At 37.1% G+C, this 19,376-nt stretch overlaps 2 protein-coding genes across 2 annotated transcripts in view; one reads left to right on the forward strand and one right to left on the reverse strand.

Annotated features, from left to right (window-relative positions):
- Positions 1-11,738, reverse strand: part of snx19b (sorting nexin 19b) — a 29,043-nt gene extending 17,305 nt beyond the window's left edge. Inside the window, 12 exon segments of the mRNA XM_055166909.1 lie at positions 3,874-4,003; positions 4,890-5,049; positions 5,135-5,228; positions 5,614-5,735; positions 6,272-6,391; positions 6,473-6,573; positions 7,411-7,606; positions 8,019-8,639; positions 8,641-9,180; positions 10,018-10,212; positions 10,525-10,778; positions 11,659-11,738. Of these exon segments, the coding sequence (XP_055022884.1) occupies positions 3,874-4,003; positions 4,890-5,049; positions 5,135-5,228; positions 5,614-5,735; positions 6,272-6,391; positions 6,473-6,573; positions 7,411-7,606; positions 8,019-8,639; positions 8,641-9,180; positions 10,018-10,212; positions 10,525-10,728 (2,483 nt within the window). The 5' untranslated portion in view covers positions 10,729-10,778; positions 11,659-11,738.
- On the forward strand, positions 11,022-17,997 carry il4i1 (interleukin 4 induced 1). The gene is made up of 8 exons (XM_055166910.1): positions 11,022-11,332; positions 14,269-14,362; positions 14,735-14,955; positions 15,715-15,827; positions 15,922-16,123; positions 16,572-16,640; positions 16,766-16,902; positions 17,154-17,997. The coding sequence occupies exons 2-8, from the start codon at positions 14,344-14,346 to the stop codon at positions 17,917-17,919; spliced, it is 1,527 nt and encodes a 508-aa protein (XP_055022885.1). The 5' UTR covers positions 11,022-11,332; positions 14,269-14,343; the 3' UTR covers positions 17,920-17,997.
- Positions 17,998-19,376: the final 1,379 nt, after the last annotated feature.

Here is a 19,376-nt window from a genome sequence, read left to right on the forward strand (position 1 = left end):
ATGGTTTCTTTTAATCTAGCTATAAGTGTACAGTGTCAGGCTATTGAGGCTTAAAGGTGCACTATGTAACTTTCTTGGCCCCCCACCTGCTTGTTTCTATGCAGATATTATAGCACTGCCTGGAATATTCTACAATATGCATTATATCTAACTCCATGGGGACAAGTAGCTGACACCACCAGGGCAAGTTACAGGTCAGATCTGTGATCAAGGTATTTTTTAGCAATATAAAGACATGTAATTAATGTATGTAATTATGATAGGCAACAGTTGAACATTTCAGGTGATGCAACAGTATCTCCATGGAGACAATTAAGGTAGGTGGCGAACCCTGAACCAAGGGTTACACAGTGCACCTTTAAATATGCAGTTCACCCTGCTATATAAAATTACTTGCCCCCAAAAGGGAATCTGTTTCTCAGCTGCATCCGTCAGTAAAGTGTTTGACTCTACCTTTTTCCAAAACCCGCCGGAGTTTTTGTTTTAAATATATCTTATAAACAAGAACAGCCTGTGCCTACATTTAGACATTGATATCAAATACAGCCCGTAATTGCCATGCACTGGACATCACCACAAAAATATGTAATTATTATCTCATTACAGGTGCTGACATAATACAGTTTGGCTTCAGGTGCAGTTTCCGAGCATGCTGTTTTTTTGCTGTTAGGCTATATTTATCAGAACAGTCCCACCTTCCAGGGCATAAAAATCAGACATCTCAATCTCACATTTGCTCCCATTGAGAGAAACATTTCCAGACAGACCTTTGGCCTCTGGCTCCTACACTTCAAAATTCAGAAGAGACAAAAGCATTCAAACCATACAAACAGAAACACAAGTTGTATTGTGTAATAGCCTTCCCATGTCCAATTATTATGGAGATGCTCAAAAACATTTACCACTTAAGTTTCTGACCACTACAGATTGTTAACAGGTCCGGTCTGGAATGGGAAGAACTTGTACAGTCATAGGTCAGTTTGACTGTGTTCTTGTCATAATAAATTACATGCTAAAGGGTCACAGTAAAAATTAAAGGGAAAAACAGACCTACTAAGCCCACAACAACCAATCAATGAGCATCATGTAGTTAGTTACTTTGTCTGCCAGTCCTTAGTCCTTTTTGCAATTTCATACTGCATTTGGAGGCTCTATGTTACCTTAAACAGTACCGTATCCTACCTACAGTCTCCTTGGAGTTTTATCCTCCCACCACTAACAGATGAATAAAAACGGATAGATTATGCCAGGACATCATGAAAAAACAGGTAAAGAACTCCAAGTACTTGAAAAGTGCACTTTGCAACTTTTTACTTTAAGAGTAATAATTAAAAGCCTTAATTTATTATTGACTGTAACTTTAAAAAGTGCATAAACACATTTAAGCTCTGGTGTCTTCTTCAGGGAGCACACAGAGGCACAGATGTCCCATTCTTTCCATCTTTCTGGCAGCATCTACCTGTTTCGTAAGCATAAAGAATCACCCCCGCATTTCCAATGAGCAGCTGTTTTACGCACAAAGATCCTTAAAGCACTACCTGCTTCTTAACTTTGCACAAATAGAAGAATGTTGTGTCTTGTAACAAAACACACAGAACACACAAAACACTGTCTTCTCACACTGTCTTACAATCTATCTTACAATCACCAAAGGCTTATTCTGGTGCCTAATATCTGCCAACTATTACTACCCTTGTAAATACAATACAGTTTCTATAAAGGGCTGTTTACATTCTGGACATCCCATCTCCAGTGCAGTGACACACCACACTCGGAGTCATCACAGACATGTTGACAGACTGTAGCCTAATATAGCAGAAGCCAAACAAAAGCGCGGGGTCCTGTGTGCTTGGCTAGCCGGCCTTTAAATAGAGGACCTAGAATCATTCTGAAGCAGTGGTACTTCTGTGGTGATACCCCTGGGAGCATGAAGTCAGCAAAGGGACACCAAAACCCAAGAACACTGTCCTCTGACTGTCCAGTTTACAGTGACAGTGCAGCTTAAGTCAATGTCAGACAGTCAACTGAAGTTTGTAAACATGCGTATGAATGTATTGCAACTAGTACAAGGACAAAACTTCACGGAAACTCAATACAATGTATATGTACTAAGGACAAAAGCAAAATTGCATTATACTAGTTGTGTTTTAAAGTTGCACTATGTAACTTTTCTGGTACAAGCCCAGAAACTGGTTACATGGAGATATGCTAGGGAGATTGCTTTCCATGGAATGAACCACATGGCGTTAAACCACATGGGATTAAAATGGCTTATTATTTAAGTATAGGTGTTTTTTGTTTTTCTTTTACATTAAACCAATACCTTGAAAAATATGCATTCTACTAAGCATGCCAAGTCTCCACAATTGGACCTGTAAATTTGCTTTAACCTGCAAAGTTTAAGTGACTAATTAAAGTATTTTTCATTTTTCATTCCTGATTTAAAATTTTAGTAACTCAATATTTTTTCTTGTACCACAATGAAGGTAACTAGGTACCACAAATTAAAATTAATAATTTACATAAACTGATCTAAAAAGATTATACCTGAACAATATGACTCTAGAAACCTTTTCTTTTTTTCAAAGTGGAGAGGCCACAACGATAAAATCCTTCTTGAGTAAAGCTGCTGACAGGCCAACAGTAAAAGTCAGTGTTCGCTCAGAGATTCTCCCTGTGTGAATGTACCGTGTTTTTAAAGTTATGTAAAGACCTAAGTATTTCACACTGAGACCAAGATGTTTTGCCAAAGCACAACCAGAGCCCTTTATGCTCTCCTTGTACCGTACTTCACTGACTACAGCACAGCTACCGCTTTTTGGGGTTTTAGGGGTTTTAAAGATGCTATATTTATATATTTTGCTATCGTGCTATATATTTCAGGGATCAATATTTATCATATTTATCTGTTGCAGCTCATACCCTTTAATTATTTAAAAATGTTTTACTATGATTATTTTGCATTATTGTCAATGTGTCAGTGGCAAATTTTTTTTTAAAAATATTATCATTTAGTAGTAGCAGTATACCTCTGTAGTAATATATTGTGCTTCAAAATTTGATATCATGATACACCTACATAATAACACCAAACCTGTCGCTAGCCATTTACAAAACTATATGATCATTTACACAAAGATGTTTTGAAAGACTAGTAGAGCTCTCAATGAACTTTTAAACTGCTTTCTTCAAGGAGAGAATTCCCTTTTTATGACTTTGGTCCAATGCACAGTGTAATATACCAAGGTTAAAAACATGTAGAGACGCAGACAGGTTGTCCTTCACAGTCTACTGACAGTTCTGAAAGCAACCACTGACCAAAAGTACTATATATTATAACAAGCACATTTTTGCAGCTAACACAACTCTCAACTATTATATTGTTGTTTTAATGAGGCTGAACTTGTAAAACATTTGAAAAGGCAATAATATTACATAAGTGCACTAAAATGTACCATGGACTGTTTTCACTGTGCAGTAGGCAACAAAAGTTTTCATTATGAAGCTTGGTTATATTCTCAATCATTAAACAATACTAATTTTTAAGGTTTAATTTAAAAAGGGTGATACAGAATTAATTGCTTTCCCATTAACCTATTAATTGATCAGATTTAAGGTCAAAACTGTTCTGTTTAGCTGTTATTGTGGAATCTTTATATAAATACTTGAAGAATAAATCAAACATAAACCAAGAGAGAAGACTGAATAGATGTTTTTTGGCACATGTTTAGTCAGTGTAGTTTAGATAACTATTATTGATTTTCATATTAGTCAGAAATTATTCAATCGGCAAATATTCTGATTGATTGTTACAGGCCTAGTACTGTGTTTGTGTTACACATTTTAGATTTTGACCCTGTTGCTCTCTGTCACCTGTTGAGGACGGTCCCAAACAGTAGTCGAATGGTCCTCTGGATGTTCTCGGTGCAGAGCCAGCTCCACTGCTCTCTCATCAGCAGACACAAGATGTTCAGGGTCACCTCTGCCAACGCTGTCTCGGACACTGCATAAAGATACACACTGATCAAATACAGAGGTCATACAGGGATCAGGCTACTGTGCAATAAGGCTGTAATAGCACTGCCCCCATGTGGTCAACTGTACATGCTACAAGATTTTGAGTAGTGCCCCAAACATTCCATATTAATCTTATGGCTTTTGTGTTGACAGAGAAAATGACAAAGATTGAGCTGGTTTATGTTTGTTTATGTGAATAGCACTATAATTAGAGATGTATTAACAAGGAACTAGGATAAAACTAGCAAAGCGCCCTCTCGCTTGATTAAAATATAGTCATTCTAGAGTGCTCTAAAGTTTTGTAAACACAACTTATGTATTATTTGCAGTTGCAATGTTGATAAAGTAAAGGACAGTATTTGAAAGAGTAAACTAGCAATGGATGATAAATTAAGTGCTTGTTGTCCTACTATAGGGCTACTTTTATCCATATAGAAGCAGTAATAATACAAAAACATGTAATTTTATTAATGTTAATTTTCTGAACATTAAAGATCGTTGTTATGGGTATCCTGTAACTGTATTTATTTGAAGTTTATAAATAAGTCATTGTGTTTTCAGAGTTTACATGTAAAATATGCTTAGGCATAAATTAAGTATTTATTCACTCTGTAAAGCTGTTCTTAATCACTCATGGCGGTTGAATGTGAAAAGAAAGTGACGGAGTTAAGTCTCAGAGGAAGTTTGGCGACAGAGCGGGCGGTGAGTCATGTGGTTGGTCAGACACAGGAAATCAAGGCAGAAAAACCAGGATTAGTTACACAAGCATTAAGGGCTAAAAGTGGAGATTAAGAGTTAGCTTCACAGTTGGCTGCAATTAAACCTGTTTGATACATTCCATTAAACAGAAAAACCTGATGCTCTGATTTTACCCAGTTCTTCATTGGACTTGGATCTTGTTTCGCTGTTTGAAGAAAGTGTAATTTCTGTGGCTATGGGGCTGTCGGCTGTATATGAGTCTTGTCTTAAGGCTAGTTTCTCCCGATCATAAATAAAGGCTTCCAGATCTCCCAAGGTCATCCCATTGAAAACCTGTAATAAAACATAAAAGAGACAGACAGAATTTAAAGCAATATAATACATAGAGTAGAATTTGTATGTTAATAAAATAACTTGCATTGCCATTCTGGTCAACAGTGAAAAGAGGAGGTGGTCTGACATCTGAGCCATTCATAAAGGGGACATTTTTAGTGGCAAACTTCAGACGAGACCTGAGAATTTACACAGACATACACTTTTAATATTCAACTTACTGTCAAAAAAGACTTACAAACATTTATTATTAATTATTATTTAATTATTAAAAACAAGGACAGTGCACAGAAATTATTAATCTCAGACAGAAAAGATGCTCTGTGCCAGATTTAGGTACAAGCTACTTTCCATCTGCATTAGACCAACTTCATCAGTAACAGTGACTCCTTAAAATAAACACTATCCAATTCATCTTTAAACACTTAAACGATCAAAATTAATTTATTCTAATTTCCATAAATACAAGATTTAAAACTAAGCATAAACATGTGCTTAGTTTTAATATGCAAGAAGTTGTCACATTTTAAAAACAAATCTTTTCGTAGTAAAATGGACTTTTACTTGTTTTTCTTGTCAGTTGCCATTCTCAAACCGTCGGGCTCATCAGTATCGTCTGTGGGACTTTGCGGTTCAGAACGAGGGAAGGCAGTCTTCAGTGTGTCCACAATGGCATTCACCACAATCTATAAACATAAAGCCAATGGTTTACAAACAGTGGACTGATTAAAGGTCCTGTATTACATAAAACTGACTCATGTAAGCTTTTGGCCATGTTAGAATGATGTTACCTCATCACAAAATTCAAGTTGTGTTTTGTTTCATTCAAAGATGTTTGAGTAATCCTTTATTATTTGTCTGTTCACATCTCCAAAGTACATAATGCCCTGTTAGACATTGTGATGTCAGGAAGTGCTAATTTTCCTTTAGTTCAATAGAGATTGGCAATTCTGGGGCTGAAATCATCCAAATTCTAGTAAAGGTGTATGGAGTTTAAAACACAGTGGAGCACTTCCTGTATTACCACATGACATCACAAGGTGGAACATAGTTTTTAATGTTTCTGAATAACTCAACCTAAATATCCAGGATATGTCTGTGAAGTGTGTGAATGAAACAAAACAAAACTGCAGGTATGTTTGTGATGAGGAAACAAACCTTATGACATAATATGGGCCCTTTAAGTAAGACAAAATATCATAGAGATAAAATAAAAAAAAACCTTGTCTATACGAGATGTTATAAAAGGTTTCTTCACAAAGGCAATCCGGGCATCTGTGTTTAGAGCCAGAAACTCCTGCATTTCCTCACTGTTGGCTATTTCAGGAATGGCACAGAGTTGCTAGAGAAAATGCATTAAACACACATAAATACATTTAAGATTAAAAAATCACAACATGTGAAATCACTCAAAGGCACGAACTTTCAAAAATGTCTCCAGCAATCCTTTTCTGGCCTCTATCTTGTCGCTGTCCATGTTTCCAAAAGGCATGTCGGGGAATATCTTCTTTGGGCCCTTCACCCCTGAATAACAGTCAGTGTGTTATGATTATGATACATATGTTACATTATATATAGATGTGATGTTTTACACTAGAGCTGGGTGAGGTAAAAAATGCAACTGCAAATAACTCATACTGATCAATCTTGATTTTCATCTTTCAAAATTTAAACAAAAACATCTCTAAAATGTCCTATACTACACATAATTGACTGTTGTGAGATTTAAGCAATGCAATAATTGTTAGCTCTTCAAAAACATACCTGGAATTGTGTGTTGTTTCATTTGCACATGTTTGAGAAACCCTTAGTCTGTCTACATCTCTAAAGTTCAAAATGCTCTATTCCACCTAGTGATGTCATGTAGTGGCAGTTGTGAAATTAACAGCTACATTTTATATTTAGTTCAGAAGAGTGTGGCAATTCCAAGGCTGAAATTATCCAAATCATTCTAGTGAAGGTGTATGGAGTTTGAAAATACAAAGGAGCTCTTCCCGTATTACCGCATGACATCACGAGTGAATGAAGCAAACAAGTCCAGGTATTTGATGAGGGTTTTTCATGAGGATGCAATATTCTAACATAGATGAGAAAACAGCGTAACACGAGCCCTTTAAATATTAATTTCATGAACATAAACTAAAAAGAAATCAAATCATTGCCATTTAACATGAACAAAGCCTAATTTATTCCTCCAAAGTCCAAACTATGCTTCAAGCCACATACTTGCAAACCTCTCAATAAAAAAACACTCAAACATAATCGTTGACAACTGGAGATAACAGAATGTTGATCATGTTTAAAATATTAATTGTCCAGCCAGTTTAACACTCTCAACATTGTAATGACATATTCCTGTACCTTTGATGAGCTTTCTCAGGTCGGCCCTCTCCTCCAGTCTTGTTTGTAGGTTCAGAAACTCACTGTATCTCCTGTTCACCATGTGGTAGGCAATCTGTTGAACCGCTGTGGGACTGTCAGATGTAGCCTGTGCTTCTGCCTCTTCAGAGATTGGCTGCATACTCTCCTGGTTTTCACAACCCATCGCTGTCTCATACTAAAACATACAACAATTGTTACAAAAAGAGACCTGTGAGTACATTTGTTATTCTGAATGCACAATGTGCTAATAAAAAGTGTTAATTCTTCTTTTGTAAAATTCCAGAGGCTAAAAAAATATATATGTAGTTATTTATATATTTATAGTTATAATATATAGTTACTAATGTCCTTGTATTTTTTATTAATAAAAACGCATCAAATGTCTTTTCTGTTAAAAACGTCTAGTATTTTTTACTGAAAATATTGGTTTAAGCACAAATTGTTTAACAACACCCCCTGATTTTGTCACATTATTGTCTTCATGGAGAAGTTCAATGCAATACTTCCCACCAGAAAAGTTACACACTGCTCCATTAGATTCAAGATGTCATTTTAAGCTCTTTTTAAGTATACAATATGAACATTACTTTGATGGTGTAGAGAGTGTAGGGGTGTGATCCGGTGCCGCGATGCTCTTTGGCTGTGATTGTGCCAGTTATGCGCAGGTTCTGGATGATCACTGGTCCTTCAGGGCTGCTCAGGGGCTCAAAACTGAACGTGGCCAGGGGAGAGGTTATCTGGGATGGACTCACTACGGTCAACTCATTTGGGCTTGTCAATCCAGTCTGCTCCACTCCCAAAAGAAGCTCTTTGCTGGGGTTAAATGGCGGTACAAGCTCCTTATCCATAGCCTGAATGTTGCCAGTTGTGCCTTCTGTTGCTTTCAATATTAAACAACTATTTGTGTTTTCTACAGGTTGTGAATTCACCAAAACTTTAGGGCATAAACTGTCATTTGAAAAAACATCTTCTAAGTCAAGCCCATTGTTTTTAGCACCTTCTTTCTGCTTGTCGCCCATTCCCTCGTCTTGACCAATCATAACCAAGGAATCTAAGGAGCTCTGTTGATAGTCAGTTAATGGTGAGTCTAAATCAGAATCAGTTTCTTGGTAAAACGGATTAGATTTACTTCCACGCAGAAAATGCCTCAAAAAGGGTTGTGTGGGCTCATCGTCTTCTGTGTTTTGCACGCCATCCAAATCCTCTTTCAAAATATGTTGGGATCTCTGGTGTAGGCATCTCTACATTACTGGGCACTTGCTTATCAGTTACTGCTTCTGTATCTATACTTAGCTGTTCAGGTGTAGACTCAATAAGAGAAGGTTCAGATTCAATAGTGGGCAATGGAGGAGTTGGATTTTCTTCAATACCATCTACTTGCATGCTATTTTTTCCAAATAACGCAATCACTAAGAGGTTTAACCAGTCAGGGTCGGACAGTTTATCAATCAGTGGAAGCATCACGTTACAAGTGATGAGCTCCCCAACAACAAAGCGGCCACTGCGGGTTTCTAAGTGAGGAGATGGCACCAGAACATGTAACAGTAAATCCACTATTGCTCTCATGTAGTTTATCTCCAAGCCTTTACTGGTCATAGCCACGTGCGGAGGGGTGGTGCTGGAGTAGGCTCGCCACATCCTCTCGCCGTCCCATTTGACACTCCGCTGCTGTTGAGGCACTAGCTGTTTGGTTTTTAGGAAATCTTGCAAGTGGCATCCAAACAGATCCAGTATTCTCTGGGTCAATTCCTATAATGAAATACAAAAGTATAGAAGTCAGAGTTTAAAGGATCCATATTAAGATATTATCTGATCTATGTTATAATGTTGTTTCCTCATCAAAAACATACCTGAAGTTGTGTTCTGTTTCAATCGCACATGTTTAACGCACAAATCCTGCATATTTAGGGTGTGTTCTTCTCTCAAACAAAAAAATGCTCCCCTTGTGATGTCATGTTGTAATACAGGAGGTGCTCCGCTGTGTTTTTAAACTCCACACACTTTCACTAGAATTATTTGGATAATTTCAGCCTTGGAACAAAAGGTAAAATGTAGCTGGTAACATGAAAACCACTACTTCATGACATCACAATGTAGAAAAGAGCATTTTGAGCTTTGGGGATGTAGACACACTAATAATAAAGAATTATTAAAGCATTACTAAATAACTAACATGTGTGAATAACTAGACAATTCCAGTATGTTTTTGCTGAGGAAACATTCTAGATCACAAGAGTCAATTTTGAATAATATAGGACCTTTAAAAGTTTTCATTTTATTTTTAAATGTTGGTGTATCATCATCATCATAATCTAATCTAGAATACAGACTATGCAAACAAGATCAGAATCAGATGCTGCTGATTCCACTGTTCCACATCCACTGTTATTCCTAGTTTTGATTTGAAGGTTTACTGTTAAAAAGACAACAGATTTAAGCAAGAGCTACAACTTTAGAGATATAGTTTAGGCCGACACAATTTGCCGCTTTTCAAATTCAGCAGGAAAAAATGATTTATTATCCTAATTTATAATATAGCTATATAGCTCAGATATAAACATATGCCTCGTTGCAGTGTTGTTGTACCTTTCTATCCACTTGTCTAGCTCGTCTTTTCAGCTCCATGGCCATGTAGATCATAGCGTCATGTACATCAGATTCAAAGTGTTTCTCAGTGGACACAGTGGAGTACCAGGATGTCACAAAGTCTCGGATGATCTTTCTCACTGTCTTGTGAATTTCCTGATCCAGCTTCTCTTCGTCCTCCTTCGATGGAGAAATCTGATCAAAAAATAAAAATAAAATAATTCATCATAAATAAATCATGCACAAAACAAAACATTAATCTTGACATCCTGCATTATTCAATTGGTTAATTCTCTCGTCAAGACATTTTGCAAAGTAGTGCAAAAAAGGTTTATCAATGACCACTAATTTGCTAAACTTCTTAAGGACACTTACTACTGTCTAAATACTATCTAAATACTAATATGTGTGATATCAAGTCTATTCCTTAGTAACAAAACTGACTTTGAAAGAGTAATATTGTAACACTAACAGACATATATTGCAACACGTCTGATGTACATTTACCTGCTCCATTGTAATAAACCTCTCCAGGTGAAGGACAGTATTGGAGTCCAGTGCAGCCTGAGAGCCCAGCCAGCCCCCAAGCACCAAAAGGAGACTGGTAAAGACACACAGCAGCCAGATGTTTACCAGAAGATGGAATAGCACTAACCAGGCCACCAACACACATACTCCCAGCAAGCTCTTCTGCCCCAGCACCTCCGCCATGGCTCAGCTCCAGTGTGCACAGATCAGGGAAACCACACTGACATCTTTCACTGTAATAGAAGAAATACTGTAAGCAACAAATCATAAATCTAACCACGCCCAATTCTGGTTTCCCTTATTGCTACCTTATCAATGATAAAACATAAATAAGACCTGAATAATCTTGAGAAATGAACTACCATCCAAACCCCACACCGGATGATGAGTGCTGCCACATCCTTCGACAAACAAAAAGAGAAAGTAGGGCAGTGTATTTCTGAGCAAAAAGAAAACAGCTTGGCGCTTAGCCTGGATTGTGTTTCAAGATTACCGACATAACTGCGTAATAAAAGTGTAACATACTAAAAGACGAAACAAAGCTGAAGAAAACCATTGAAAGCCGTCACCGCTATCCAGCTGTTTTTCACCCCGCAGGACCTAACACCGCTAAGAAATACTGGCATGCTAAAATGGTTCAACCGATGGTGTGGAAATACAGACAAAAACAACACAATAAACACTGAAATATTAACCATCAGTATCAATCAGCGTAATATGTTCATCTATACGAAAGATTTGTATGATAAATTATTAGATGGAAACAGCCTGTTACAGAGGTGCATAGGTAAGCTAACACTAACATCTTTCATATTATTTTGTATTGATGGGTCATCTTTATAAAACAAGGAAAAGTTAAATTAAGTTCAAAGTTTATATATTAAGTTTCTCGTAAAATGTACTTCACTGCACATTTGGAAATAAATGAAAATGTAACCTTTATTTTTTATTGTATTATTATTATTTTTATATATATATATATATATTTTTTGTATTACGCTACCGCGTGCGGCAAAGGCGTACCAGAGACGGTTTGACAAGCTCTGTCTCTATAAATGACCCAACATTGAAATATCTTTCCATCTTTTTATGAAAAATCTGAAAATCGCCAACCTCATCTGTCCAAATCCAGCAGAACGTCTCGTGAGCCTCTTTCTTGTGACAGCCTTTCGCCTTTTCGGTCCAATTGTTTACTTCCGCTATGGTGACGTCAGTGTACAGCAAAAACGCTTTCTATTGGCTGAGTGAAAGTAAAATTCATTTTATGTAACAAACAGTACAATTTTAGTATATGAATAGTTTTTTGTAAAGGAGTTGCCTAAAATAAAACAGGCCATAAAGGTCATCATGCCTAGGAAATGGTTTGCCAGTCTGTAGACACAATGCTTATAAGCATATGTGGCTGGAACATTACCCATAATTATAACTGACCACTGACCCTTGTTATTAGTTCAGTGACTTGTTTTACAAGTTGAAAGTCAAAAGAACTTCTACCTTCAGCAGAATAGATGTGACAGAGATAAGAATCCAACATGAGCTACTCTGCTGGTAAGCCTTTCCAAGCTGTATAAACATAAAGAAAAAGGAAAATTGGGCCTACGTTACCATATTTTGCATGCTATAGCAAAAATAATGTATTCTTTAGAAGTGTCTAGGTAAAAACTGCTGGAAAAATGTATCTGTATCTTTGACACAAACACTTGCATTATACTTTTACTTATTATATTATTATACTTAAACTTCAAAACAGGCTTTTTGGTATTTACAAATTGCAATTTTTTGGAGAAATTAAATATTTGGTTAGTACAGTTGTGCAAATCACAAGTGCCTCTCTCTTTCTTTGTTTCACCATTTAGGTTTTTGTTGGGTGAGCTCAGTGAAGGGAGTTTTCTGTTAACACTATTCAAATAACAAAATTATATTGTTTCAAAAGTCTTATGTTGGTACAGTGGTATAGTAGTTGGCATTTCAGTCTTTTATTACACTTATTTGTGCTCTGTGAGTGCTTTGTTTACATAATGCACACAAATTGATTTCTGAACCTTTAGGATTATTTAACCTCTTAAATGACTTGCAAACCACAAAATCTCATGAGAGTTATCAGAAGGTCCTCGACCAGAAAATCCCTTGATTTTGCTGTTTAATAATCTATCTTTCTCTAAAAATCTGATAATAATTAGAATTTGAGTGTACATGCAACCGCAGATAATGAAGTTTTGAAGATATTCAATTTATTTATATTTTGTTTTTCATTTGTACATCTGAACTATGCAAAAGTGGATGGACTTGTACAATTGCTATGCATTTCTACCTTTTATATTGTACACTGTATACATCAAATGTACTGTATTTTCTGAAGTTTAGTTTAGTTTATTTATTTCATTATTATTATTATTATTATTATTATTATTATTATTAATTATTTATTACTATTTTTATATTATTTATTTATTTTTGCAATAAATAATGCTACTCAATTTTATTTAAAAATCAGTTTTTATACTTTTGACATCCAATTTACCATTGTATTCATTCACTCATTTACTTAGTATTGCCTTCCAGTAAAATGGCAAAGGAGAAACTCAAATTGTCAATCGGACAAAAGCCTCCCTGTTACATGTCTCGCAGCTCATCCAAGCTGCCTCCCCAACCCCGGCCAGACCGCCGGTGGACACCGCGCCACATCTGCCCGAAGGGAGGCGTCAACCACACTGAAACCACTCTGAAACCAACACACCCATCTACCCACAGCCTCTGCTTGCAAGTGAGGCCCATTGAACTGTACCATAGTTTATTTGTTTATGTATCAGGGTTAGGGTTGACCTACACAAAGAGGTAATATGTTTGTGCCAGATTATTGCAAGTGTATATTATTATTGCAGTGTATATTAATACAATCACTTCAGTCAGGAAGAGCAGCCACTCAAGTTGTGCACTATGTAGCCTTTTGGTTGGGGATCAATCACCTTGTTTCTATGGATATTTTGTTGCTCTGCTTTGAATGTTTCACATTATGATATTAAACAGCTCTACCTTACATTCATAAAATTATAGGTGTTTTTTATTGCTCAAAAATACCTAAAGACATTCTGAGAGGGTTGCCTGTCCACTGATCTGACCTGTAACCTGGTCTGGTTTGGGTTTCATGATGACAGAAAGGTTTAATACCACACTGTAGACAAAGCAATTACATCTCCAAGAAGAAAAGCAGGTGACGGACCCTCCACCAGAAAAGTTGCACAATGCACCTTTAATGGGTATTCAAATAGAAAAGTAAAGAAAGAAGAATTGAAATGTAAGCAGATGAGAGGGATGGGTGTGCTGGAGAGTGTAACCTCACTAATCTGATTTGTTCAGAGTGGGTGACTCTAAGCCTCTGTGGGAAAAAATCTGTGGGCAACCTGAGGAGTCCTTGTTTTAGTGACACCATTTTCACACATACAACTCTACAAGGGCTGTGGCCATACACGAATGAGACAACGTTTGATTTTACAATAAGGACTTTTGAAATTATTATTATTTTTATTAGTCATGCTTAGGTCTGATTCAAATAATGAGACCCTACCTTTGATACAGGTGAGTGACATGGATTTTGACTACTTTAAATAAAAAAATAAATAAATAATAGCTGTAGTGAAAATTGTGTTGGAGACATGAAGTTTTGTTTTTATATCTAATTCTGTAACTGAAATTATAATGATTTGTTGTACTGATTTCTTTTAGGCTTCGTTCTCTTCTAATAGTGTTAAAATCGACAATACCTGGACCAAACGAACCTTTTGGAGCTCTGCCCAGAAGATGGCGCTGTGCAAACTTTGTAAGTGCAGTAGTCCCGTATCATCAACTAGTTTATAGACCTTTTTAAATTTTATGTCATCAGAGTTCCTGAATGGAGGCACATCGAGGTAAACTGAAATAGACCATAATGACTAACTGACATGGGATAAAAATGCTAATAGTTAAAAAAAAAAGAAAAAAAAGAAAACCAATTAGAATTTCCAAGGTACAAATGTGAGTTAGTTTGCCTTTTTCTTACAAAGGATGGAATTAAAACATTATTTCCCTTCTCATAGGCCAATATCAAAGGGGATATATTATAACATTATACAAAATTAAAGTATGCTAATCTTGAAATTCCCTTATGCAAAGTTTTGACCACTTATTTTGCATTCCTAAATATTTTCTCTAGTGTCCGTGCCATTTTTGTTGGTTGGTGTGGTTGTCTTTGCTGTGAGTGCCAGTATTGGGGACCCCCTTGACGAATGTCTTCTGGACACAGACTACGATGAGCTCCTGAGTTTAGTAGAAAATGGACTACAAATCTCACGGACCCCTCAACATGTGGCTATCATTGGAGGGGGCATGGCTGGTCTCACCGCTGCCATGTTTTTAGAACAAGCTGGTCATAAGGTACAGTACTATACTAGATTCACTTGCCTCTATATCAGTTATGTGATGTTTTTGTAACAAATGTGGAGGCTACAAATACATGCTGAACCTGGTCATTTATCATTTATTTCAGTGCCAATAAACTGACAGTTAAATAAATAGAGTTGATTAAAGGTGTATTGTGTAATTTTTCTGGTGGAGCGTCCGTCAAATGCTATTCTCTATGGAGATGTTATTGCTTTGTCTGGAATGTTTCACAGTATAGCATTAAATCATCTTCATGGAGCTCAAACCAGACCAAGTTACAAGTCAGATATGTGGAGAGGCAACCCCGCTCACAGTCAGAATGCTTGTTTTTATTTTATATAGAATTTCATAAATGTAAGGTAGAGCTATGTAATGTCATACTGTGGAACATTCTAAGCAGAGCAATGACATATTCATTGAAACAAGCAGGTGATGGACCCTCCACCAGAAAAGTTACACAATGTACCCTCAAGGCTTGTTTAAAATTCATACACTCTTCTTCTCTGGCTGGAACTACTTTTTTTTCTGTCTTCTTCTACTATGCTTGAAATGTTCCCAGATTGAGAAAAGGATTAGTCATTCATTTTTGCATATATTTTTGGTAGAAAGGGTCTCAGAGGTAAAATATTTGGACCACTCCTGGATGAATGGGGAATTACACAGACAACATGTATTTTTGTCAAATCTGCCCTTGTTTACACAGGATGTAACTTGTATTGTGACTGTGAGGTTTTCAATGTATACTCCTCTAAGGTCACAGTTATCGAGGCTAGCAACAGAATCGGAGGTCGAGTGGAGACGTTCAGAAACCTACAGGAGGGCTGGTACGCAGAAGTGGGCGCCATGAGAATCCCCAGCTTTCACAAGTAAGAAACTGGAAAGGAAATAAATATACTGATCTAGTAGTATAGAGCATGCCATCATGTCTCATAATAATCCTATTATATATCTCCTTCACAGAATTCTTCTAGCCTTTTTGTCAAAGTTCAAAATTCCGTTGAGCCCTTTTGTCCAAGATGACAGCAACACCTATTATCTGATCAATGGCATACTTCACAAAACAAATGCTGTAAAGAATGACCCCAGTATTCTTAACTACACACTGGGGGAGAGCGAGAGAGGGAGGTCTGCAGCTCAGCTCTTTGAACAGGCCCTCTGGAAGGTCAGTGCACATTTACACCTTAAATCTATGACAATAAGAGGTCAATAGCAAATTATTGACCGGTCTGGATAGTACACCTACAAATTAAAATTAAATATCAATATTGATACTACATATCAGCATCAATACAGAAAAAAATTCTGGATTGTATCAGTTCCATGATATTAGTACAGCCCAAATGCTCATCTTCAATTAGTTTTAGTAAGACCATAACAGGCTGGTGTACTTTACATGTATATTTTATTCATACAAAGCTCTTCTTTAGTTAATTGCAAGATAAATGATGCAATTCAATAATAATTCTGTAATAATAAGTAACCTGTGTTATGAAAGAAAAACACAGGTTATGGTTATCGGGTACTGACATATCTTGTAACGATATTGGTATTGGTACTGAAAAAGCTTGATCAGTGCAACCCCAATTCAAATACAAACTGATTGTTCATAGGTAAGAGATGATCTGAAGGCAATGGGCTGCTCTGCCACGATAAATAAATATGACCCCTACACAGTGAAGGTAAGTATATCGTTCAGACACGAGGGAAAAAACTACATCCAAAAAAAAAGTCCTTTTTCTTACTAAAAGCCAACAGAGGAAAGTGCAATACCTAGGCTGATTGATGCTTACATGTTTCCTAACAGGAGTACCTGGCAAAGGAGGGGAACCTGAGCCGAGGAGCAGTGAGGATGATCGGGGATATCCTGAATGAAAACAGCCTCTTCTACACGTCTTTAGTGGAGACACTCTACGTACAGTCAGACATTGGGGATAATATACAGTAAGTAATCCTATTTGACAAAATGAGATTAAATTAGTCAAGTATACTACAAACAGTGGACTTCAAATATAATTATCAGTCAAGCCATAAACAATTGGTCTACACATTGAACATTGTTACTACAATTAATATCCTATTACATATTAATAATTATCGACAATAGATAACAAGGTTGCAATGCAACAGTTTAAAAGAAAAAAAAATAAGAACTTTCTGACACTAGTATATTACCACTTATTTTTATTTTTCAGATATTTTGAAATTCAGGGTGGCTTTGACATTCTTCCTCTGGCCTTTTCCAATATTCTTAATTCTAACATCCTCCTCAACTCCAAGGTGAAAAGGATCCAACAGACAGGCAGCAGTGTCAGAGTAACATATGAGGACTGGCACAGGCAGGGCTCCATCACCAACCTCACAGTGGACTATGCTCTAGTCACAGCCACAGCTAAAGCTACTCTCTTCATCGACTTTCAGCCTCCACTTTCAAGAGACAAAATGGAGGCTTTAAGATCAGTCCATTACATCAGCGCAACCAAAGTCATTCTCAGCTTTAGCGATCGCTTTTGGGAGCATGAGGGCATCAAAGGGGGTAAGAGTATCACCGACCGGATATCGAGGTTTATTTACTACCCCAGCCACACTTTCCCTGATACGACTGCAGGGGCACTACTAGCATCCTACACCTGCTCTGACGACTCCACTCTGTTCCAAGGCATGAATGATGACCAACTCATGGCTGAGGTGCTGGAGGACCTTGTCAAGATACATGGGGAGTACATCAGACCTCTATGGACAGGGGGGTTGGTGAAAAAGTGGGGGCTAGACCCATACAGCCTTGGTGCATTTGCCCTCTTCACACCCTACCAGCAGGGTGAGTATGCTAAGGAATTGTTCCAGAGTGAAGGAAGAGTGCACTTTGCTGGGGAGCACACATCAATGCCTCATGGTTGGATTGAAACAGCAATGAAGTCTGCCCTAAGAGCAGCAAAAAACATTAACAGCCAAACGCTTTAGTTTGGTGGGCAGACTCATGATGTCTTGAAAAGCCTATTCAAGTACAGGTAAAAGAGGATGGAGGTGAATTCAGGAAAAGGCCAGTTTCTTTGTTAAAATGCAGCGTTTCTCAAAGTGTAGTACATGGTCTGCCTCTGTTGACACTATACCCTTCATATATACAGTCTATGGGCGGTACACAGGGCTCTCTGCAGTTTGAGTATAGGCTTTGTTTTATTTAGAGACAAATCTATTTTTGTTTTGTCCTCCCTTGGGCTCATCATTATATAGCACAATCTTATCTATGATTTAGTCTATTTTTAGAAATGATTTAATCCTAATTTAGGTCTCATATAGGCTGGGTTTAGATCTGCACAGCAAATTCAAAAGGCCTTAAATTCACAGTGTTGGTGTTGTTATGAGCAAAGTGGAGAAAATTCAGATATGTTTCAAGATAGTAAAGAGTTATTCCAACTATGACAGTGCTGTAGAGTAAAATAAGTAGTTGTCAATTCACAGTTTCAACGTCAAACACGTAGAAAATGTCTATTTTGAATATTACACTACATCAGTGTTGGGCTTTTGTCTCGTTTCAAATGAAAGAGCTACAGTACGACAGGAAGCCACATTTCACAGTCCGAAGCTAAACTAACAGCCAACAGCGCAAAGCTAACAGTTAATAGCGTTTGTTTTTCAGCAGAACTGAACTCAACGAGCCTCAGGTCCAAACACCTAACCTCTCACATACCCCGGGTCAGATTACTTTACCTTTTTAGGACACACTGCAGTTAATTTAATTAATAAAAATACTAATTATATTCGGTCTAATGCTACTAGTAAGCTAACTAACTTAGCTGTGACAGTCAATGTTGCTGTCACTGATGTACATGAAAATTGGGTAAAATAGCCACAACATGTATTAAATTAAGAAAGAAACTACTCCTCAAGTAGAAACTACTCCTCAAGTAACTGAAGTTAAAAGTAACTGGACAAAACATGTGATTTGCCATTTAACGTTAATGCAATTGCGAGGATGAATCATGACATAGTACTCGTGTCTGGTATTCTGACAGTGGGAAGAAAGTACAATATCTGTAAATAGTATTAGGTCATAATACATCACGTCATTGCAATGCTAGTGACAGGCCTGCCTTACACTTAGTGTATGTAACACGATGATTTTGAACATTTATGAGCTATTTCAAATGATAAATACAAAAATGTTGGAGGTAAAATGTCTCCTACGTTTATTTAATGGCTAGCACTCATGCCTCACAGCAAGAAGGTTCTGGGTTTGATCCCTGGGTCGCCTGGGCCTTTTGCATGTTTCTCCCCATGTCTGGATCGGTTTCCCCCATCAACCCAAAACAAGCTACATAGGTTTCCAAGAACAGTTGATAGTCAAGGTCAGTTAAATACAATCAATCAGTGAATCTGCCCAGGGACTACAGATAGAAATTAGCACTGGTGCTCCAACC

Source organism: Boleophthalmus pectinirostris, unplaced genomic scaffold (genome assembly GCF_026225935.1).
Source record: "Boleophthalmus pectinirostris isolate CB_2022bp ecotype Guang Dong unplaced genomic scaffold, ASM2622593v1 HiC_scaffold_9, whole genome shotgun sequence".
NCBI lineage: Eukaryota > Metazoa > Chordata > Actinopteri > Gobiiformes > Gobiidae > Boleophthalmus > Boleophthalmus pectinirostris.

Bases quoted from the DNA above. Each gene is read 5' to 3' on its own strand.
- il4i1 (XM_055166910.1), top strand. The intron at 16,124-16,571 runs GTCAGTGCACAT...GATTGTTCATAG, and splicing joins TTGAACAGGCCCTCTGGAAG to GTAAGAGATGATCTGAAGGC. The intron at 16,903-17,153 runs GTAAGTAATCCT...TTTATTTTTCAG, and splicing joins GACATTGGGGATAATATACA to ATATTTTGAAATTCAGGGTG.